The sequence below is a fragment of the Muscardinus avellanarius genome (assembly GCF_963383645.1).
Source record: "Muscardinus avellanarius genome assembly, chromosome: 5".
In the NCBI taxonomy this organism is placed as follows: domain Eukaryota; kingdom Metazoa; phylum Chordata; class Mammalia; order Rodentia; family Gliridae; genus Muscardinus; species Muscardinus avellanarius.
The window spans coordinates 104,658,726-104,683,598 of NC_137790.1; the positions used below are offsets into that span (position 1 = coordinate 104,658,726).

At 41.3% G+C, this 24,873-nt stretch overlaps 1 protein-coding gene across 8 annotated transcripts in view; it reads left to right on the forward strand.

Annotated features, from left to right (window-relative positions):
- The window catches only part of TNIK (TRAF2 and NCK interacting kinase), a gene marked incomplete at both ends in the record, with an annotated part of 420,471 nt that overhangs the window by 383,498 nt on the left and 12,100 nt on the right, over nucleotides 1-24,873 (forward strand). For all 8 annotated transcript variants that reach the window (XM_080695833.1, XM_080695834.1, XM_080695837.1 and 5 more), the window contains 6 exons: nucleotides 5,640-5,769; nucleotides 13,067-13,231; nucleotides 15,566-15,677; nucleotides 16,465-16,635; nucleotides 18,906-19,049; nucleotides 22,614-22,748. In XM_080695833.1, the coding sequence (XP_080551959.1) occupies nucleotides 5,640-5,769; nucleotides 13,067-13,231; nucleotides 15,566-15,677; nucleotides 16,465-16,635; nucleotides 18,906-19,049; nucleotides 22,614-22,748 (857 nt within the window). The remainder of the gene's footprint in view (nucleotides 1-5,639; nucleotides 5,770-13,066; nucleotides 13,232-15,565; nucleotides 15,678-16,464; nucleotides 16,636-18,905; nucleotides 19,050-22,613; nucleotides 22,749-24,873) is intronic.

The window sequence follows — 24,873 nt, forward strand, 5'->3', positions numbered from 1 at the left end:
CCTCCTATTTGAGTGTTTGGGGAATTCTGTGTGGGCTTAGGGATTCCGCCCCCTTTAGTAGTGAAGCCATTTCTTGCCTAGATTTTATAGCCACTACCCAGTGCCAAAACAGCGGCCATTCAGGTAGCAGGTGCTCACTAACCATGCATTGAGGTGAATTAAATCAATACCGCTAGGAACATTTTGACAAATCCAATTAGAGGAAATTATTGTTCTAAACCTGCAGCCTAATTAAAGTAAATTTTCTGTAGTTTTCCTTCAAATCACTGAAGGCCTTTTGTTTGTTTGTTTGTTTAGACTTGATTTGTTTCTTACAGTCATTATAGAATTTTGGACAACTAATTTTTTCCACCAAGTCTCTGTATTGGAAAAACTCTTGTCCGAACAAAAGATTATTGTGACTATAAAATGTCACAGCTTCTTTAGCTTGATAGAGTTTTTTAAAATGCCTTCTTTTCATTCTTTTACTATTAACAAATGTTATATTTTAAAATGGTTGTACATTTACAGAAAAAATTGAGGAGACAGTCCAGAGCATTTCCCTGTCATTATGGCCACACTTTGTCCCACAGTTTTCTCTCCCGTCAGCTCACCTGTGACAGTCACAGAAAAAACAAAATACTGGGGACATTTAGGAGGTAGAAAGGATTAGATTGAATGTGAGAGGAAGGCATCCAGAAAGGTCATGGCGTTTCTAGAATGGTAAATACATGACTTGGGCTGCCACTCACGGAGATACAGGAAGAAGACAGTGGTTGGTCAGTTGTCACTCAGAAGTATCCAGCAGGGAGCGGAACAAATAAGTTATTGAGTAGAAATGAGATATATTTATTTAGGATAATTCTATAAATGGGTGATGGTTATAATAAAGGTCATAGATAAGAGCATGCCAAAACGTTGCCCAGAGCAAAGCTGAATCTGAGGGACCATCCTCATTCAGAAAGAGTGGGAACAGAGGGGTAAAAGAAAATCCAGAGAAAGGTCATCGTACAAAATCCAGGAAGCAAGGAGGGCGGAGGGGAGGGATCAACCGTGGTAGGCACAACAAGAACTCCTTCTCTATTATTTAAAATGCTCTGAAGCCGGGTGTAATGGTACATGAGTAATCCCAATACTTAGGAGGCTGAAGCAGGAGGATTGTAGGCTTGAGGCCAGCCTCAGCAATTTAACAAGACCTTCAACAACTTAGTGAGACCATCTCAAAATAAAAAATAAAAGTGACTGGGTAAAACTCAAAAGTAGAATGCCCTTTGATTCAATCCCCAGCATCTTCTCAAAGTAAAATAAAAGTAAGAATGTTGTGCAGTCCCTGCACACAAACTGTGAGCTGACTTTTCCTTTCATTTTATTTTATTTGTACCTTACCTTTATGCTTCATTTTATATTTTTATTTACTTATTGCAGTGCTAAGGATTGAACCCAGGACCTCACACATGCTAGTCAAGCACTCTACCACTGAGCCTCACCTTCAGTCCTTTTAAAAATTTATTATTATTATTATTATTATTATTATTATTAATTATTATGGCAGAGGCAGTCAACTAGTTGCCCCAGGTTGACTTTGAACTGGCGATGCTCCTGCTTCAGCCTTCTGAGTAGCTGAGATTACAGGCCTAACCCACTGCACCCACTGCACTTTGCCTCTTAAAAAGAAATGTGTCATTTGGGGGAATGTTCTTTTAAAATACTCAATAATTCTTAAACTAGAGTGTCTGTTATGAAATAGAATGAAAATATAAATGTTTTGCACTGTTAAAACAAAAAGAAAGAACCGTTTACAGAGGTGATTTGGAACTTAATGCAAGGTATATAAACACACAAAATAAGCAAATACACACAAAAAATTCATAACACATTCTGTGCAACAGGATAGTCTTGGGCAGTTTAAGAAGAATTGCTCGCCATTTTTATTTTTTATTTTATTTTATTTTATTTTATTTTATTTTATTTTATTTTATTTTTTGGTGGTACTGGGGTTCCTGGAAGCCCTTCTACCTCCGGGCTACACTCCCAGACCTGTTTTATACTTTTTATTTGGAAACCTGGTCTCTTAAGCCAGCGCGCGTGGCTGGCTTCAAACCTGCACGATCCTCCTGTCTCTGCCTCCCAAGCGCGGGGATTACAAGCGTGCGCCACCACGCCTGGCCGTTGCTCTCCATTTTTAAAGCAAATAAATTAAGAAACATTTGTTAACAGATTTTTATCTTTTATTCAATATATCAGCAATATGATAGTAGAAATAATATAAAATAAAACCCAAATTGTTCACCATAAAAACTTATCATAGATGAAGCGACTCTACCCCCATAATATTCAAAATATAAAAACTGACTCAAGGCAAAAACAGTCACTATATAACATAAAACTTGCTGGTAACCAATGATTGACATATAGGTCAAATCTTTTCAATGAAATTTAAATCTTCCAAACTGATTCCAGATAAATTGGACTTAGCAGAAGCAGTGACCCCAGAGCCTTGGCAGAGGATGTGGATAGAAAGATTGCTGTGATCAAATCATTCCTATAAAATCTACATAAAAAAGAACTGGACCACTGATGATAATTTTAGCAAAATATTAATGAAAATGTAAAAAGTAGAGGAAGAGTTTGACTGGAATATGTGGGAAATTAATTGATTATTATCTTGCAGGAACTAGTTCTAAAGTTACTTTTTTGTAAAAATTCATTCATATTCACATATTTCTGATTAAAATGCTTGGGCAGAATCTGAATATATCATAGTAAAATTTAAAAAAAATGAGTGAAACCAAAACAAGCCTTGGGCTTCATGGGAATGCCCCTGGCAGTGGAGATTCTGACTATACAGGGTGATGACTGGCCGGGGCCACCAGACCAGCCTGAGCCTGACAGGGACAGAATGCCTGGCTGACAATAAGGAAAAATCTTTCCTATCCCAGGAGGACCTTGATAAATACTTCATTTGTTGATTTATTGGCTTTCCATCATTGTCCCAAATAAGAATTTAAGACAGCTGAAGAAAAAGAAAGGGACAGATAAAATGAAATTTCAAATAAATGAGAGCCAAAATTACAGTTTTGAGAACTATTCTAATTTACCAATCTATCAATGTGGGAGGAATTATTACAATGATTTCTTTTTCCATGTCTCTGTAGTATTATTAATAGCTCCCTCCTAGGGCTAAAATATTGAAAATGAAAATATTTCTTTGAATTTTTTTCCCCAAACACATCAGTTTCAGTCCATACTGAGATTCATTCAATCCTGTCCTCCAGCTTAGCAATTTCACAGTGAGCGTTTTGCTATACATTTTCTTGTCTGGACTCACCCTCGCATCTTTTTGCCTTTCTACTCGGGATGAAAATACTTGAAATATATGTGCTGTACCCCAGAGATGCCATAAATCTTGCCTATTTTTTGCTTCTTGGAGCAAATACTTCATCAAGTCCCTGGGCTTTGAGGGGATCCAAGAGCCCACAGATAATTTTCAAATATTTAAGAAAAATTAAAATTAAAGAATGAAATGATAGAGATTGTCATTAATACACCTAAGAGATAATTTTAAAAAAGCCTTAATACCTTTCCTGAATGAAAAATTTTTTCAGCTGGGTGTGGAGGTGCACCATTGTAATCCCAGTACTCAGGAGGTTGAGACAGGAGGATTGCAGGTTCACGGCCAGCCTCAGCAACTTGTGAGACCCTCCGCAACTTAGTAAGACCCTCTTTCAAATAAAAAAATTAAAAATAGGGCTGGGGTGCAACTCGGAGATAGAATGCCCCTAGGTTTGATCCCCAGCTCCACCAAAAATTTCTTTTCATAAAGAGACAGATGCATAAATAGAACCAAAAAAAAAAAAAAAAAAGCTGAGTGTGGTGGTGCACACTTGTAATCCCAGTACTTGGGAGGCTGAGACAGGAGGATCTGGGTTCACAGCCAGCTTCATCTACTTAGTGAGGCCCTCTGCAATTTAGTGAGACCCTGTTTCAAAATAGAATAAAAAATAGGGCAGGGAGTGTATCTCAGAGGTAAAATGTCCTTGGGTTCAGTCCCTATCACCACACACACACACACACACACACACACACACACACACACACACAATAAAACAAAAATCTAGCATTGAAAACTGAAATCTTGACAAGAGAAATCATACCACCTCCTGGTCCTCTTTCCCTGAGCTCCTAAATCAGACCATATCTGTGGCATGGAAGGAGGCACTTCACAGATGCTGATGGTCCAGGTGAAGTGAAGCTCAGGCGGACAGTCCTGGCGCTGTGCTTGGTGCTGAAGGACACGTAGGAAACTCACACTGTGTTCCCAGGGCTGTGTCTGTGTTACCTCCTCCCATTAAACCTTCAATTCTACAGCAAGGAAAAATAACTGCAAGTAAGTCTAGCCTAGTGTGGGGCTAAGACAGAGTTTTTAAGAAGTGTTAAGTACTGTTTGAGTTAAATGCCTCGCACATGGATGCCCCAATTGACCACTGTTTTCTTCTTTAATGATTATCATGAAATCTATTACCTTAGGATTACTTTTTTTGGCTCTAACTCGGTGCCAAGCTCTCTGCTGGGTACGAGGCATGTGAGAAGGAACAGAGATAAGAACTCTGCCTCACAAGCAAACGTTCTAAAGTGCGACAAGGAGGAAATGATGCGAGAATAAGATAAAGGATCCTAAATTGTGCAGAGAACTATTGAAGAAGGTTGACAGCTAAAAAGAAGGGCTGGTGGGATGGTGAGAGACATTTTTTCAGAAAAAGTACAACTTAAGATGAAAGCAGATGAATGAGAGGGAGCTAAGCCAGGGCCAGCGTGGGAGGAGCCTTGCAAGCAGAGGAAGCAGAGGGTGCAAAGCAGGTCAGGGCGTCTGCTGGTCACAGGACGGGTGGGGGTGGGGGAGAACATGCAGAGCCTGGTAGATCCTGGTGCTGGCTGAGGCAGTTTTTCCAGGGAGAGCAGGAAGCTGGCAAACTCTGTTAAGTGGAGAACAAGTGGAGAGGAGAGGCACAGAAGTGGAGCCCAGTCCAGACATCTGTTCACATTAAAATTATTATGGAACGAGCCAGGTGTGGTGGCGCACGCCTGTAATCCTAGCACTTGGGAGGCTGAGATGGGAGGATCACAGGTTCAAGGACAGCCTCAGCAATACAGTGGAGACTTTCTACAACTTGGCAAGACCCTGTTTCGAAATAAAAAATAAAACTTGCTGGGGGTATAGCTCAGAGGTAGAATGCCCCTGAGTCCAATAACAAGTATCAAAAAATTAATATGGAATGTAATTAATGCCTCCAAAATGTACACTTAAAAACAGTCAAAATGACAACTTTTATAATAATATGTATTTTGCCACAGTGAAAGTAATTCACATGAACCGGGTGTGGTGGCGAACGCTTGTAATCCCAGTATTTGGAAGGCTGAGACAGGAAGATTGCAGGTTCGAGGACAGCCTCAGCAAGTAGTGAGACTCATCAACCTAGTGAGACTCTGTTTCAAGAAAAAACAAAACAAACAAACAAAAAAAACAGAGTATGGCTTAGGGTATAACTTGGTAGAATGTCCCTGGGTTCAATTCCCAGTACCACATAAAAAGCAATTGATATGGACAGGATATCGTGCTGCTTAAATTTACCTGTCACAATGATTGTTTCTGCCCATCTCAGACCCACAGGTGCCCCGGGGAGCAACGAGCAGTACGGAGTGGGCCTGGTGGGGACACACGGGCTGGAGACCTCGCGTGCAGACACTTTCAGCAGCAGCATTTCAAGAGAAGGCACCTTGATGATTAGAGAGGTGAGTTGGTATAGTAACTGTGCAGAACATGCATTTCTTAAGGTTTTTTTTTATATTAGAGCTTTTGCAGAAAATGCTTACAGTGTGTATTTTAAGCATGGGGAGTAGGGAAACCTTCTAAATGGTTGAGTGGTTTTAATTGTCGGTTGCCTTCTTTCCTATATCCTTCTGAGCTTTTGCAGTGTGACTTAATTAGATTAGTCCAAATTATTTGGTAGGAGCTATGCAAATGGGAATATAAAATTTGAGCCTGAGGATATAAAACTGGAAAACCCAGATGTTTCCTACAACAGAAAGGCAGGAATGAATGGTCTCTCTGAATAGCATTGGTGATTTTGTCATCCTCTTCTCCGCCTTCCACAGTTTTATCCTTGTGAATTTTATATAGAAAATTCTCAGTTGTTCCAAGAAATGGTGAGACCATCTTATCTCATTAAATTAACATTAAAAAAACAGTCCATCTTATCACATTAAATTAACATTAAAAAAAACAGTATGCTTTTTTGGGGGAAGTACAAAGAAACATGCAGATCTACTTTAAAATGCACCTTAGCACACTGAGAATTCTCTTTTTGCACTCTAGTAATGTCATTTTACTTGTTAGGAGGCACCTGTGCCCTTTCATCTGGCCTTCCAGCAGCAGTGGCTCCCCACTGTGCCTGTGCTAACTAGAAAGGTCCCAAGAAATTAAAATTTGTCTTCTTTTCGTTTCATCATGACCATTGCAAGCTTGAGAACAGCTCTTTACTTGGAGAGAAAATCATGGTTAGCAACACTGGGCAGGTGTTCCCAACCTATCCCTGCAATCCACTTTATTATGTCCAAATTTCCATAAATAATAATCTAGGCTGGGTGTAGTGTACACACCTGTAATTCCAGTAGCTGGGAATCTGAGACAGGAAGATCACGGCTTCAAGGACAACCTCAGCGAGTAGTAAGACTCTCATCAACACAGCAAGACCTTATTTAAAAATAAAAATAAAAATATGGCTAGGGATATAGCTCAGAGATAGAATCCCCCTGGGCTCAATCCCTAATACCACAATAATAATAATAATAATGACAATAATAATAATCTAGCACTTACGAGATAGTTGAGAATATCAAATAAGTTAGGTAATAAATGCAAGTATTAATAAATGTTAACTATTTTATTTGCTCTCACCATAAATTGAATTCTCCTTTTACTTCTTATAAGTACATATATTCTTGTACCATCTGTCATTCTCCCTCTTCAGCCAGGATAGATTTGGGAATTCCTAATAGCAGACTTTGCTCTATAGGAAGTTGAGGGCAAGAGGGCATCTCACTTTTGTAAGAAAGAAAGGAACTGTAGGTTTGAGATGAATAGGTCCTTTGAAGTAATAATTGGCAGTGGGGCTATAACTAGAAGACTAGTTCACAAAGCAACTTGCTAGAATTTCATTTTATAGCCTTGTCAAATCTTTCAAGTAGGCTTTAAAGAATCCTTTCACATTTGCCTGGAATGAAAAATGGACTTGGCTGCTGAAGCTGACATTGTGTCCTGCTGGTATATAAATCTCCCAGTGTGGTGAATGGGTAATTTCCATGGACATGTAGAGGCTTCTATCACTATGGCTCATCACTTGGGAAAACATGAGGGAAAATGTCTGGACTGAGATACTCTTTAACTTCAAATAAAAGGACTCCAGTTTCTAATATGGCTTAAGATTTGCCTGAGTCTTTCTGACAGTCTCTACCTCCAAGGAGACATTTGGAGCCACATTTCAGTTCTGTTGCCAACCACATCCGAATTGCTTCATATTGTTTAAAGCACTCCAGTATTCTACAACCACAAATAATCATTATGAAAATCACAATAATCAGCATCTCGTATGAATTTGATCTCTTGTGGGACCCTCAAATCCTTTTGTTATTTCAGTTTCTGAATTCTGTTTTTCCCAAATGTGGGCTTTTAAAATTTCAATCTGAATTACTCAGAGTTCTTCTGAGAAGTATAATGTATAGAGAGAATGTATATGTGTATACAGAGAGTGTGTATGTATATATACATGCACATGTAGAATTAGATGCACTGATTGATTGTGAGGATGTGGCTCACGTGATTTTGGATGCCGAGAAGTCCAGCGATCTGTCATCTGCAAGCCAGAACTCTCGGGACATGGGTAGAGTTGCTGCTGGCCACAGCTGACTGGACCAGGAGTGAACACCAAGCCAACTGGGGCCAGACTCCTGGTAAAATGCAATGCCAGGCCTGAGAGATACTGGCCAGTCTCTGCAACTGAGCTACAACATGGTGAATGCCTTGTGTCCCAACTCTATCCTGGCTGAAGAGGGAGAATGACAGATGGTACAAGAACAGAGGTACTTACAAGAAGTAAAAGGAGAATTCAGTTTATGGAGAGAGCAAATATAACAGTGCAGGGGCAGGTGAGGATGAGATGAGCTGCCCAGGTCAAGTCGCAAGGCAAACCAGTGAGGAGGCCAAAGTCTTTCTTCCTCTACCTTTTGTTCTATTCAGGCCCTCAGTAGATTGATGCCTCCCCAGTTTGGGTATGATAATCTACTTCACTGAATCCACCAATTCAAATGCTAATTTCATCCCCAGAAACATTCTTATAGAAATAATGTTTAATCTGGGTACCCTATGGCTCAGTCAGGTTGACACCTAAAATTAAATACCACAGAAATCTCGAGTTAAAATCCATTAATAGTACATATATTAAAAAGATAAATGCAGCCTTAAGCATAGCATTGGCAATGTGAAAAATAAAGCTTAAAAATTATTTATAACAAGGTTTAGCTTTAGGGTACTGTTAGTTCAGTCCCCCCACAATGAACATCAGGAAGTCACTCAGCTCATCCTCGTGTGAGTGAACTAGACGGCACTGTAAGTCCATATGGGCCCCGTACCACGTTCTTGTCAGACACACGCATTCTCCCTTGTTATCTCCCCTCCCCTGTGGTTCTACTTTTCCTAGCCTCCAGCTCCACAGGACAGTGTTTACTCTAGTTCTAGAACACATCACACAGCTGTGATCTGCCATTTTGTCTGTCTGCTGGAAGTGCTATTCTCACCAGCAGACCCTGCTCTCACCGAGCCTTCCTTTTCTCCCTGAAGCCTCTCCTGGGACTTAGGGGCCTCTCTCTGTAGCACTTTCCTATACTCAGTGGGTTTCTCTCCCATGTCTGCCCCTGCACTGAGCCAGAACACTAGCTTGTCATCATGAAGCCTCTTTTGGTTACAAATAATAAGGAAACGAACTCACAGCTTCAGAAAAAGAAGAAATGGAGGAATGGTGGGTGTCAGTGCTGTGTGCACGTACACCTCTGTCACTCCGAACTTAATCGTGATACATTACAATGAACCCATAAAATAAAAAAGTAATAGAAGGATAAGGATTCAGAAGTACTTCCTGGGGGGAACCCAATGGTAGAAAATGAGCTCCTTGTGTAGCTGCAGACCCCGACAGGCAGTAGGCAGCTGCTCCTGTGTCACGGCCTGTTTCTCCTAACACTCTCCTCCTCATTTTCCTGTTCTTCTCTCCCCAAAGACCAGCTAGCTCTCTCTCCTTCTGCAAGCTTAGGCTCCCACCTCTCTGCTCTCCTGCAAGACATTCACCATAGTGTAGCTCAGATGCAGAGACTGGCCAGTATCTCTCAGGCCCGGTATTGCATTTTACTAGCAGTCTGGCCCCAGTTGGCATGGCATCCACTTCTGGTCCAGTCAGCTGTGGCCAGGAGAAAAGACCTGGTACAACAGTGCAGAACAGAGCTCCTTGATTTCACCACTTAGAGCTCTTGTCACTCGGGATAAGCTGCAGCTTTTCCATCTGTACAATGGGGACAATGGGAACAGCCCAGGGTGTTCTAGTGAGGCGTCAGTGGAATAACAGATATGAAGGGTTTGGCACAGTGCTGGCATGTGTTGGTAGGTAGGACATCTTAGTGCCCACTTCTAAGGGAATGGTGAGGCAGAACAGTCAAGGACATTGCTGGGGTTCTCTTAAGGGGTCCTAGAGGGCAGGGCCGGTGTTCATTATCTTTGTGTGCACGGAGTGCCTGGAACACAGAGGTATTTAATAAGAAGGTGCTGTTTGAACAAACAGGACAATGATTCAGAAGTGGGCCGATTAAGGAGTCATTGCTTCAAGCTTCTCACTGTCTGAGCTACTTCCCCTCATTAAGATCTCTGCAGTCTTTATTTGTTAATAAATAATTTACACAAACAAATGCAGTATGTCAGTTTGGGGGCAGAGACAGAATGCTACTGATACGAGAGAAACTGAAAAGATTCTAAAATGTCAGGGTGTCGCCTCTGCCATTGGGAAACTGGGCGGGGCCGGGAGAGGGTGTTCAAAAGCTTTCAATGTTCAAATAAAAGTTAGAAGGAAGGAAAAGCTGCCCCGTGCACATGGAAAGCAGGGACGGTAAGATAAATTGGGGCTGGACTCCCTTAATGTCATTTAGAAGATGCAATGTTCAGCTCCGGGAACAGGCACTATGGCAGAATCCAGAACAGACCCCTCTCTGGGACAGTTTGTGGTTCCAGATCATGTGGCCAAGAAACAGAGAACACGAGGCCTTCCTGTTATTCCACAAGTTTCCTCGTGTATTCCTTTAGGAGCTTGGAAGTCTGTTTTGTCTCCTTCCCTCACATACACGCATGCATGCACAGACACACTGCCTACTTTGATTCCAGACGCAGGTGAAGAGCTGCCTTACCTATGGGCAAGATAAGCCCTGGAAGGAAAAGCCAGGCCAATGAGATGGTCAGAAAAGGTGCCTGGACTCTTGCCCGTGCCAGCCCCACAGAGGGTACGGAGCGGGCTGCCTTGTTCCAGCTGTGCCATGTTCAGCCGAATACTTCACACTTGGTAGGCACTCAGAAGTGCTGTGTTGATGAGTGAAAGAAAAGAAATACAGAAATAAAATCATTACTTAGTCAGGTCCAGTCTAAGAATCCTTAAGTGAGCTAGTTGTGTGTTAAATTATAAAACCAAGCAAGGTGGCACTCACCGGTAATCCTGGTACTTGGGAGGCTGAGACAGGAGGATTGCAGGTTCAGGAACAGCCTCAGCAACTCAGTGAGACCTTCAGCAAGTTATACCCTGTTTCAAATTAAAAAAAAAAAAAAAAAGGCTGGTGTATCTCCAAGATCAAACCTCTCTAGGCTCAACTCTCAGTACCAAAAACAAACAAAAAACAATAAACAAAAAACAAAAACAGTATCAGACTGTACACAGCAAAAGAAACAACCCAACAGTGCAAGGACAACCTGCAGGGTGGGAGGAAATAGGAAATATCTGCACACTCTACATCTGACAAGGGGGTTGATTCAAGAAGATATAAGGGACTCAAAAAACTCAGTAGCAAAGAAACAACTGAATTAAAAATGGGCAATAGATCTAAACAGACATTTCTCAAAAGAAGATATATGGCCATCCAGTGAGGTTTCAATTCTCACTGCTGTAGCCTCAGAGAAAGAAATATTTATGTGTTATTGTTTTGAAGATGTGTATGTAGTCCATTTGATGCTGGGTCACAAGCAGGAGCCTAGGCTACAGCTACTAAGACATAATGGTGAGCAGAAAGAGGAAGAGGAAGGGGGCAGGGGCTTAGCCAGTCCTCAAGACCACATTCCCGCAGATCCACTTCCAAGCATGGCTGCCTCTATGAGGTCCCAGGGACATTTTACTTTCATACCATAATAGGTATATGAAGAATACACAACATTGTTAATCAATAACCACTCCAATAAGAATGGTTATTATGAGGAAGACTAAGGATAACATGTGCTGGTGGGGATGTGGAGAAAAGGGACCCTTTCACACTGTCAGTGGGAATGTAAATTAGTATAGCCATTATGGAAAATGATGCATGGATGCTCCTCAGAGATTAAAAATAAAACTACCATACCACCTGATCTAATAACCCCACTTCTGGTATATATCCAAAGAAAATAAAATGTCAAAAAGACATCTCCATTCCTACATATGACAGCACTATTCACAGTAGCCAAAAAATGGAAACAACCTAAGTGCCCACCAGCTGATGAAAGGATAAAGGAAATGTAGTGCATACATACAAGAGCACACTATTCAGTCATAAAACGGATGAAAACCTGGCATTTGTGGCAAGGTGGATGGAACCGGAGATCATTGTTAGGTGAAGTGACTGAGGCACAGGAAGATGAGCATTCTGTGGTCCCATTCATACATGGAATCTTGAAAAGTTGATCTCAGAGATACTGAAGTAGAATGGTGGTACCAGAGGTGGGAGAGTAGGGTGAGGGGATTATGGGAGAAGATTGATGAATGAGTACTAAATTACAATTTGATAGGTATAAGAAAAGAAGTGTAAGACTTGCCAGGCCTACAACATGAGTGCTGGCCTTGTGGGGACCAAAGTTGTGCTTCAATCCTGTCTTTTATCCCCGGGATTTTGGGGAGCAGACTCATCTTCAAAGCAGTGGTTTTCAAATGTGTTAGGTCATGCAGCCCAAGGGTAAAAGTTTTAGCGAATGCACAGAGAGCATGCAGAGTATGGCTATGAAACACCCTTAAAGGGCATTAGGAAGGATGCTATGAGTTATCTCAGATGTTCTGCTAGTCATGATGACCTTGCTTCTTTACTACCTATATCACAAAGCCCCGTAGCTACTCACTGAGAGACTTGTTAGTAATGATAGTGGATATAAATCCATATTTTCAAATACTCTTCTAGATCATTTTAATGTCTTTGGGAACTTCTGTCAGATCTAATTAGCCATTATTTTGACCTTGTGGATGACAGAGAGCCCTGTGAGTTGGGTAAGTATCATCTCTGCATTTTCCTAGGAAACAGTTATATTGCCTCATCCCATTGTTTCTTTACAGCAATATTTTAGGTCATATATCTGTGTTGTGGCTTTATTTCACTGTAACCTCACAATATGATCGATAAATTCAATTAACTCATTGTGTTTTACACACACACACACACACACACACACACACACACAAAATTGCAAGTGCAGGCCCTGTTTAGCCCCCTATCTGGTGGCATTCCTGTCTCCGCACAGAAGCCCCCACACACACACCCCAAATGTACCTTCTAACTGTCCATTCTGCAAACAATAAGGCCTCAGGGTCAACCCCCTTTAGTAAACATTAGCAAAGCTTGATTTCTTTTTTATTTTCCTAGGTAAAATAGAAAGATGAATGCTACCTTCCCACACCTCTGTCCTCACTCCTTGCACCTGTGCTGTATAAGGGGTGACATTGCTCTATGGCTCTTTTCCTCCCTCTAATGGCCCCTGTATTGTGCCCCTCAGACGGCTGGAGAGAAGAAGCGGTCTGGGCATGGAGACAGCAACGGCTTCGCCGGCCACATCAACCTCCCCGACCTGGTGCAGCAGAGCCATTCCCCAGTGGGAACCCCCACCGAGGGCCTGGGCCGTGTCTCCACCCACTCCCAGGAGATGGACTCTGGGACCGAGGTAGGTGCTGGGACACAGTCACCACAGCTCTGTTCTCCTTCATGGGTTCTGAAATGGTGTATTCTTCGAGAATGGGGCTTTGCAAAACTCCCTAAAATGTATTGGTTGTTTACTGTACAGCTGTTTGTACAAATACTCAAATGGAGAAATCATAGCTGCAAGAGCAGTGAATTACTCAGGTATCACCTGGACCAGTACTTGCTCTTACAGAGGAAAGTGCTAAGGCTCAGGGAGCTTTGCCAAGGCACGCACGGGTCTGCAACAGAACTTGGACCAGAACTGGGACTTCCTGTGTCACAAGCCAGTGATGGAAAATCTGTTAGACAGTGCTCACGGGCATCACTGGCCAGTTAGATGAGTTTATAGGGCGTGGTCATGTTTCACAAACAGCCCTGTGTGAAGAAGCCTATGTGGTATTGTTTCTGCAGTGTCTACATGCTGAATTTTTATGATGCACTCTTGGATCCTAAAGTTACAACACATATAAGGTTTGCATACCCCAAGGGAAATAAACACAGTGCATATTGGAAAGTATAACACCCAAGTGTAGCTTCATGCAGTGTGGACAGATGTTTTCTGCCTGCGCACCTCTGTCAATTAAGGAGGAATGTTAGTACTGGCTCCACCTCCCCCATAGACTGGTAAAGAGCAAAGAAAGGATGTACCTGGAAATGCTGTCTATGGCAGGGTTCTACCTGAGGAGGAGGAAATTATTTAATTTTTTTTTTTTTTTTTTTTTTTTTTGCGGGTCTGGGGATGGAACCCAGGGGCATGCGACCTCCGAGCTACACCTCCTGCCCTATTTTTTATTCTTTATTTTGAAAGAGGATCTCACTAAGTTGCAGAGGGCCTCACTAAGTAGCTGAGGATGTCCATGAACTGCAATCCTCCTGTCTCAGCCTCCCAAATGCTGGGATTACAAGAGTGCGTCAACATGCCCAGCTGAGATGAAATGATTTTGAGTTTTAAGGGTGGAGGAAAAATCTCGAGTTAAATCAGATTGGATCTCTGTGGTTTTCTCCTTATACTTTTTAGGGGCTTTGTGACATTGGTTTTTTTAGCATTAAAAATATAAAAATAAAAATAAAGGCCTTCAGTTAAAGACATTTATCCCTATGAAAAGGTGCTTATCCGATTATAAATCTGTCGGTGATGTTGAAGAATGACTGCTTCTGTCAGCATTCTCACTGCTGCGACCCAAAAACCCAAACCAACTTAGAGCAATAACTGTAAGCTTATTTGCTTACAGTTCTGGAAATTTCAGGGGTTCAGTCCAATTCAAGCCAGGTTACATCAGTGGAGTTCAAGACATAGAGGCAGGAGGCAAAGAGAGGGGAGCAAGGGGATACAAGGACATAAGCACAGCCCCCCAAAGCCACATCCCAGTGACCCCCCTCCTCCAGCCTTAGCCCACCCGTCGAGGCTACTGCCCAATAGATTCATCACAACCTTCATGACTTAATTATATCAACTTTGAACATCACTACACGAGCTCTTTCAGGGGACATTCTACTTCTAACCATAAACTGTGGGAGAAGGAATGAAGATGACAGACCAAATTACAGCTCTTTGAACAAAATTCAGATATGGACTATTGTTTGTGATATAAAGCTCTGTTATTGAGTTCACACTTCACGTCTTCATGGTGCTATCTAAGAAGCTCTTGAGATTTGTATTTTTAAGTAAGTCCTCGAGGCTTACATTTCCCTCAAACCTAACATCTTCATGAAGTCCCCACATAAAGCATGTAAATATCAGCATCTTTTGATGAGAATCATCATGGGAAAGAGAAATCAACTCCTGGATGAAAGTGTCCCAGATTTAAATATTTCAAAGCATTTGGAGCCAACCCACATGGTGTCACCAGGCCAGAGTGATGGGCCCCAAAGCCACCCGTCTAAGAGGGAACGTCTTGGGTTGACGTGTGTCCAGACTGAAGCACTGCTGTGTACACAGGCTTATGTAGTTCATTTTAAATTGTGTCAGCTTTCCTGAAGACCATTCAATCAATATGAATGCTTTTACTTAAAGGTATAAACAAGTTCTTTCACCACAGTGCCCTTCCCTACAGATTTTAAGATGCCATCCAGAGTGTAGCTTCCTGGCAGCACTCCTTGGGGTTCGATCACTGATGGAGCCCCACACAGTACAGGACAAGTCAGCAACTGAAACCAAGAGAAACTGGAGACGGGCGCACACTTTGACCAGGGGCTGGGGTGTGGACAGCTTGACAGAGCGAGCTCTCTGCAATCATTGTAAAGCCCAAGCAAAGCACTGTTAGTGCTGTTTGTTCCTTTATTTATCCACTTTTCCTGATATTTTTGCTGTGATCAGTATGGCCTGGGGAGCAGCACCAAAGCCTCCTTCACCCCCTTTGTGGACCCCAGAGTGTACCAGACATCTCCCACTGATGAAGATGAAGAGGATGAAGAATCATCCGCTGCAGGTAAGCCAGAGGATCCGGCGTCTTAGCAACAGCCTGGCTTCCTTTCTGGTATGGCCTGATAAGGAATTAATCAGTAGTTAAGCCACTTAATGTTTGGGCCATGTCTTAAAAGGAAGATTTCTTAATTATTATTTTTGTAGGATTCCTAAAACAAATTCCCCGTCTCCCCACCCCTCAGTCTTTTCTGTTTTACCTGGTAGGAACCCAGAAGTGTCCAGGGACCCTAGGAAAAGCTGTTCCTCAGCGACCTCTGAACTTACCGTATATTTCCCAAAAACAGTTTCTGGGTACAATACTGTGCACGCAGTAGGCACTTAATAAGTGCGTGTTGAGTTGTGTTGAGTTCTTAGGTGTGTGCTTCCCACAGCAGTCTGGCTGATTGAGAGCAGAGCTTGCTTTCTGTACGTCTGCAACTCACTAATCATTCAAGTCAGCTTAGGCCGACTTTTCGATTAATAATGTGGAATTTCACAAAGTAAATCTTCCTTGCATATGTTTACAGGAGGTGGGATAATGTTTTTGACTTTATGGGATTAATAGTAATCTTCTAAACCATCCAAGCATTGTATATAAGGCTATTTTGCTAATGAATAAAACACTGCTTCTATGAATGACTTATATTTTTCTACTAAAAATATTACAAAATATGTATAGTTTCAGAGTTTCTGTGCCTTTGCTATAATATATACTAAAAAGAGGAAATCACAGTGCTTTGAAGCCCCTTCCCCATATCTCCATTGATTACCTTTTAAGATGCCATTGACTTTTCTGATTCTTTTTCTCGAAGCTCTATTTACTAGTGAACTTCTTAGGCAAGAACAGGCCAAACTCAATGAAGCAAGAAAGATTTCAGTGGTCAATGTAAACCCAACCAACATTCGGCCTCATAGCGACACACCGGAGATCAGAAAATACAAGAAACGATTCAACTCAGAAATCCTTTGTGCAGCTCTGTGGGGTATGTTGGTACTTTTTCCCACTCCTTAATGCATTTACCCTTGAACATTAAAAGCTTGTGGGTTTTACCATCAGAACATAATAGTTGAATTGGAGGTGTTGGGGGACCTGACTTGGGACTATCTTGACCTCAGGAGAAGCCAAAAGCAATTTTTTTTCATATTTTATTTTATTTATATGTGGAACATATTGAAAGTGGTATACATTTAGATTGTGCTTAGTGCCTTCGCCCCACCCCCTATCCCCTTCCCCCTCCCAACAATGTGTGTCCAGGTTAACCATGCTATATTCACAAAAGCAATTTTATATGTAGAAAGAGCCAGTGCCACGATACTCGTGATGAATTCCACAGTAATGGCTAAAGCCAGCAATAGAACCAGCCACCACTTAATACAATACATACCTGCTATGTGTCCAGCACTGGGTGATGTACCCCACATTCTGTCTCTGTAATGCCCACAACATCCTGCAAGGGGAATAATTGCATTGCTTTCATCTCACAGCTGAAACACCAGTCCAGAATATTCTCATGAATTGACCAAAGCCATGCCATCAGCAGCAGTAATAAAACTTGAAAAGGAGAACAATGATGAGCCTTCCCTTATAGTTCATACACCAACCTGCAATTCTTGTGAAAAAGATCTGCAGGCCAGATGTGATCCCAGTGTTTGGGAGGCTGAAACAGAAAGATCGCAGGTTTGAGGCCAGCCTCCACAACTTAGTGAGACTCTATTTCAAAATAAAAACTGCTTGGGGTGAACTCAGGGGTAGAATGCCCTTATCAAAGTCCTGGTCTGTGTCACTCTAAACATTATGGGCACATCGGGATATGACCCATCTGTGTCCCTTTAAAGTACTAGGCCATCTAGGCATGGGAGTGCACACTTGTAATCACAATATTTGGAAGGCTGAGACAGGAAAAATCGCAGGTTCAAGGCCAGCCTCAGAAGTTCAGTGAGACTCTTAGCAACTTAGCAAGATCCTGTTTCAAAGCTGGGCATGGTGACACACACTTGTAATCCCAGCACTTGGCAGGCTGACACAGGAGGATTGCAGTTTGCAGACAACCTCAGTTACTTAGTGAGGCCCTTTGCAACTCAGTGAAGCTCTGTTTCAAAATAAAGAATAAAAAATAGGTCAAAAGAAAGAAAAAGGTATTAGGCCTAGTATTAATTTTAAAAGGCTAAAAGCATTCAAGTTATTAGCAGGGAAGAATATGAAGCTTGGAGACTATTTCATGAGAGATATGAGGGCTATATCCTCTGGAAATGAGACAGAGAAGAATAAGATAATTACATTTAATATTGAGAGTTTGGCATGTCAATGAACGACTGGACATTCATGTTCAGAAGACAGTATAAGTAAGAGAAGTTCATGAGTTACGTATCCATGAATATAGTCCACTGCATGGTTACTCTCTAAATATATGTGTATTTCAGATGGTAGATGATTAATTTAGGTATGAATTTTTAGGATTATAGCTATCCAGACAAGACCACTTATCTACCAGAGCTTTTGTAATAAGGATGATTGCATGGTAGTCGGCTTGGACTAAATACCTGAGTAGTCTCTTAGAGTCAATGTGTTGACTCTCAATACATTTCTTACACTTTTACTGGGGCATTTTAGTCTCACATCCTAATGTAGTTCATAGTGATTGTGAGGTGCATGCACACAGCTCTCTCAATCGAGTAACACCTTCTTTTGAACTGGTTTATTATTTTCCTAACAGATAGCAGAACCCTGAGTTCTGGGGTATAATATAGTTAAATTTTGATGTGAGAAGGGCTTTCTTCCAGTGTAGTACAGAAATGAAAACTCTAATTGAGTGTTGAAGATGGATAGGCTAAGTTCCTAAGAAATCACTGCATGGATAAATGTGGGGGTGAACCTTGGGAAAAGAGAGAAGCAGGATGTGTAGGCAGAGCTAGGAAAGAGGTGGTTGTTACAGGAAGGGAATAAAGGCAAATTGAGTCACCTTCACAGCTGTGCCTAAGGCTCCTCTTGACAAGCACTCTTTGTACTAGGTGGTAAATGGCTGAATGTAATGAAAGCCATTATCACTTTATAAAAGAAAACTTTAATTCCATTACCAGGGGGACTGATTTAATTACTGTGGCAGAGCTTCTACTTCTACATTCCCCATGGTAGTACCTACTTGCCCACTGTTTATATTTACAAGGTACAGTCTCTCAGGTTTTACATGGGACTCTGTGCGCAGAAGGTTAAAGCCCATAAAAATCAGCCTTAGGGTGCTTCTTATATTTGCAGGAGTAAACCTTTTGGTGGGAACTGAAAATGGCCTGATGCTTTTGGACCGAAGTGGACAAGGCAAAGTGTATAACCTAATCAACCGGAGGCGATTTCAACAGATGGATGTGCTAGAGGGACTCAACGTTCTTGTGACAATATCAGGTATGTTACTAGGCTCACCTAGATTCCCAGGTCTGCATAGGTGGAAAAAGTGATCACTTTGTTCCCGAGGAAACAGTAAACTCTGCCCTTTCCAGCCCACAAGCAACACAGGAGGTTATAGCGGGGTAGGCTGCCTGTGGTCACCCACATTCCTGACACTGGAGATTCTGACTTTCTTTCTTTTCTTTCTTTTTTTTTTTTTTTGGTGGTACTGGGGTTCCTGGAAGCCCTTCTACCTTTGGGCTACACTCCCAGACCTAGTTTATATTTTTTATTTATTTGGAAACAGGGTCTCTTAAGCCAGCGAGGCTGACTACGAACTTGCGCGATCCTCCTGTCTCCGCCTCCCAAGCGCAGGGATTACAAGCGTGCGCCACCACGCCTAGCCGGAGATTCTGACTTTCAATAGGGTCTCTCACCTCTGCATTAAATCTTAGTGAGGTTAGTGATGTGATGTGCCACAAAAGCTGTATATTTGTAGCCCTCACCCTATGTCAGGACACAGCATGTTCTTTTAAAAATGTCTGGACTCCACTGATCATACACTCTAAGATGAAGAATATCAGCCAAGCCCAATGACACATAACTATAATCCCAATACTTGGAAAGCTGAACAGGAGGATCACAGGTTCAAGGCCAACCTCAGCAATGTAGCAAGATCCTCAGTAACTTGGCAAAAACTGTTTGAAAATAAAATATAAAATAGGGCTTTGTATGTAGCTGAGGTAGACTGCCCCTGGTCTCAAAACCCAGTACCAAAAAAATAAATAAATAAATCAGATGGAGAATACAAAAATGTAACCTTCCGGGAAGTGAATTTAGTAAACAGAAATTTCTCTGATCTCTCATCTCACAACAGCTCCTCCTACATACAGTCCGTGATCTTTTGGGAAGTGCAGCTGGACCACCGGGTAACCGAGTCTGTGAAGCAGGGTGGGACACTCATTATCACTACTCTCTGAAGCTTTCTGGTTACCAAAAAGAACTTTTAAGAAACAACAGAAAGTGGTATGGCGGCACACACCTGCAATGCCAGTACTTCCAAGTCTAAGATAAGATGATTGCAGGTTTGAGACGAGCCTCAGCAACTTAGTGAAACCGTTTCCAAATAAAAAATAAAATAGGGCTGAGGGTATAGCTTAGAAGTGGAATGCCCCTGGGTTCAATCCCCAACACCACACAAAGAAAGAAAAAGATGGAAGCCTTATTACTGACAGCCATGCAACCTGAGTCAATGTTTGTTGAAAGGAAGGATTTTTTTCCTTTCTTACAATGTCTGAAGGAGGTTAGTAAATACCTATTTCCATTCCATCCACTATGCAACCAACTGCACTGCTACGCTTTAGAAAACCCTGGGGAGAAATGGAAGTTCAGGGTCAGAGTCTCTGGGGCTGAGACTCAGGCGTCACGGCATTCTGAGCCCCTGGGGGCTCCCATGGGGCCTCCAAGCTTGTGGGCATGGCTCCACACTCAGCCTTTTCCCACAGAGAGCAACTCAGGGCATCTGCATTGGCCTTGAAGAGAGTTTAACTCCCAACTCAGAATTCTATTTTGAGAAAATGACTTCACTTGACACAATTCACTCTTTATTTTACCTTTTCATATAATGCTTAGAGTTTTATCCTCCTCAAGTAAGGGTTAGTCAAGACAGTTCTTCCTGTATTATGATTTGAATTTAATTCTGAGCTGTTCTCTGTTCTGCCTAATTGCTTTCTTGATTACTATATTATCACATTTAAATTAAAACCACACATCTGCCAGTCATTTTCCAAAGTGGAAGTGCTACCAGAAAACTCATGTTCAGGTTCCATTATGTTGCTAGTGACACATCCTCATTCCTAAGAGTATAACTGTTTCCTCTTATCATGAAGCACAGGTAGGAAAAAAGAGAAAATTATAACTTAAAAAGCCAGCTGTAATGGTGCATGCCTAAAATCCCAGTACTTGGAAGGCTAAGACAGGAAGATGGTAGGTTCAAGGCCAGCCTAAACAATTTATCAAGGCCTTCAGCAATTTAAAGAGACTTGGTTTAAAATTTAAAAATTAAAGTAAGGCTAGGGGTGTAGTTCGGAGGTAGCATGCCCTGGGTTTGATCCTCAATACAGAAGGAGAAGGAGGAAGAAGAGGAAGAAGAGGAGGAGGAGGAGGGGGAGGAGGAGGAGAGGAGGAGGAGGAGGGGGAGGAGGAGGAGGAGGAGGGCAGGGAAGAGGATAGAAGGGAAGGAACTCTTGAATCGCCCTCACATCCATAGTGGTAAAGAAAGGAGGACACCCTGGCTCCCTTGCTACTGCTGATTGTCTTGGGCAGTGTACGGTCTAGGCTTCTGGTTACAAAAGTGAAGAGTGATCACACTATGATTCCCTTAGTTTAAGTTCTGAATGCAAATCTAGCATGTTAAATACAGCATGTAGTGCTCTAATGAATTATGTTCTGGTTTATATTACTTCTTTGAAATACAAGACATCTTTGAAGCAAAAGAGAAATGAAAGTAAAATAAGGGTACAAAGAATAAAACCTGCATGCCTAAAAGTCATTATATAGGAAGGACCACCTCAATCTAATAGAATATGTTAAATTTTGCTCCTTATTTTCTAATCATTATATGGATTTGATTTTTTACTCCAAATTACTTTACCAAAAATAATTTTAAGTTGTTTTTTCCTTCACATCTTTTTTCTTTTTTATTTCCTAGCACCATAAACTTACACAGTGTTGTTTTCTGAACCCAAAATGCCTTCATTGAACTTGTTTCCCTGTCTCCTTTAAAAATTATTTTGTTAGTTTAATGAAACAAAAAATTTGTCATTTTTAAAGTAATGGAAGAGGAGAATATAAAGCTCCTCATTACCATCCATTCTCAGAATGTGAGGGAAAGGCAGGCACATGAATATGCTAAAATACCCAGTTGTCAGCCAGGCATGGTGGCACACACCTATAATCTCAGTACTTGGAAAGCCAAGATAGGGGAATTACAGGTTCAAGGCCAGCCTCAGCAACTTAGGGAGACCCTGTTTCAGAAAAGAAAGAAAGAAAGAAAGAAAGAAAGAAAGAAAGAAAGAAAGAAAGAAAGAAAGAAAGAAATGTAGCTCAGAGGTAGACTGTCCCTGGGTTCAATCTTCAGTATTACTACTACTAATAGTAATGATGGTGCCCAGGTGTCAACATTCCTATTACTACTAATAGTAATGATGGTGCCCAGGTGTCAACATTTCTTCATAGGACTAAGTCTAGAATATCCTCAAACTCTGGTCAACCACTGTGTTGCAGAGTTAGGTCCTAGTGAGCTTAGCAGATGCTGGAAAGAGAGAATAAGAGCAGCTTGTTCAAATAAGAAACCACCTGAAAATAAAGCCATCTTGTAATTCTGTGATTTGTCTGAGACTCCTGGATCCGTTTTAACCATAGCCCTGGTGGAGACAGCAGTTCAAGATGAGGTTGTGGGGATCTGGTTACTCTCCCCTCACACACACAAATTAAATTAAAATTTAAAGTAAAGTGGAGGTAAGGAAGGAGAGAGAAAAAGCCATCATAGGGCTTGAAATTAAAGCTCTATTATCCCCACAGGAAAGAAGAATAAGCTACGAGTTTACTACCTTTCATGGTTAAGAAACAGGATATTACACAATGACCCAGAGGTGGAAAAGAAGCAAGGCTGGGTCACAGTTGGGGACTTGGAAGGATGTATACATTACAAAGTTGGTAAGTCTCGAGATATGAGATTATAAATGTGGTGTGTTTTCTCAATTGCATTTATTTAGTTAAGATTCATTCCATTTTTTTCTATCAGATATTGATGATGCCTAATGTGACCAGTATAAGATGTTGATAGAATCTTAAATATAATTGAATTATTCCTCCAAAAGCCAAATGGATAAAGTTTAAAGAATGCATTCAGAATTGAAGTCTAGAGTCCAGTTTGAACATTTATATGCACTTCCTCCCCAAAGACCTATTTAAATGGCAATCAAGGAATAAAAATGCCATAAGCGTATATGGTCAAAGGAACCAAGAAACCAGCAAACAAGAGATGTTAGTAAAAGTGAAAAAAAAAAGGGGGAGCTGAATGGGAACAAACCTAGCAGACCAGAAAATGCTGATTTCTAAATCTACAGTGAGGAAAACAATCCTTTTACACTATAGAAGCCAGAAAGTCCAGAAACTGAGGCTGCAGGAGAATCTGAGGCAAAGCAGTAGGGTGGGACTGAAGGTAGATTGGGGAGTGGATGAGCAGCAAATCCTCCAGGTTGCTCCCCTCCCCAGCCACAGCAGAAGAAAGGGTCCTACAGCCAGGGATGATAGGGAACACACACGTGCAACCCTTCCTTTGTCCATTTAGCTCCAAAATGTTGGCAGCCATGCTTATACTCCCAGGAAAGAGTTTAAAAGATTTGTCTTTGAAGAAACTGAATGGCCAGAAAGAAAAGATGTACAGGTACTAATATCTCAAGTCATGCAAAAAAGCTTGCAGGCTGACTACTCTGAAATAAAGTCCAGCAGTTGATAGGCATACCTGTACCAGAGACTGGAGGCATCAAAAGTGAAGAAAGCTTAAACAGAAAGTAAGGACACTGGAAGAAACAAAGATATGAGGAATGACGAATATTTGACAAAGAAGAGGAGGAGGGATGGAAGATGAGAAGGACAAAAGACACTGTAATGATTTTAGTGTCTTTTAAAATTTTAGGTTAATAAAATTGTTTCTATAAAAGATGAGTAGAACAGTTTTAAAAGGTGGAATAGGTGAGGAAAGATCATTAAGAGACCAAGAAAAAAAACTTGAAAACTGAAGTATTCTGGCAGAAATAAAAATTTAAATAGAAGCATTAGGAGATAAAGATGAGGAGATATACCAGAAAGTAAAACAAAAAGGAAAGGAAAGGCAGGAGAGAAAAAGATGAGAAAAGAAAGGATCCGATCAAGTGGTTAAAATTTTGAGTTTTAGGAAAAAAGAAAAAATTAAAAGTACGAGTAGAGGAAAGTATTAAAGAATATAAGAAACTTTTCTAGAACTTAAGACCTTGAAATCACAAATTAAAAGGATTCTGAGTGCCATAGAGTGAGTGAAAAAAAAAGACATGCCAAAAGGATATTTTGGTATCTAGAAACTTTGAGTTTTGAGTCCTTAAAGCTTCCAGATTATAAGTAAATTAATAGTTTGTATATAATAGATCCAGGAAGAGTGGCTTAGGACTTCTCAACAGCAATAGTAGAAGCTTAAAAATTGGAACAAGGCCATCAAAACTCTGAAGGCAAAATCATTTCAGACTACTATTTTATACCCATCTGAGTTAGTTTCCCCAGGGAAACAGAACCAATAGCGTGTGTGTGTGTGTGTGTGTGTGTGTTGCACGCACATGTGAGTATGTGTAAATAGACTTATTACAAGGCATTACTGCATGATTATAGAGATGGAAGCCCCAAGGTCTGCAGTCAGCAAGCTAAACACACAGGAGAGCTGATGGTGTGTATTCCAGTCCAAGTTCAAAAGCCTGAGAACCAGAAAAATTGATGGTTAGTTCTAGTCCAAAAGCCAGCAGGCTCAAGACTCAAGAAGAGCTAGTAATTTGACCTGTATCCAAAGATTTGAAAAGACTGATATCCTAGCTCAAACAGGCAGCAGTGTTCTACTGTTTGTTCTATTCTGATCTTCAGATGATCAAAGTTCACCCACACTGGAAGGGCAGTCTGCTTTGCCCGATCTACTGATTCAAATGATAACTCTCATCTAGAAACACCCTAACAGACACTCCCAGAGAAATGATTGGCTAAATATTTGGGTACCCTTTAGCCCCATCAAGTTGGCACATAAAATTAACCATCACAC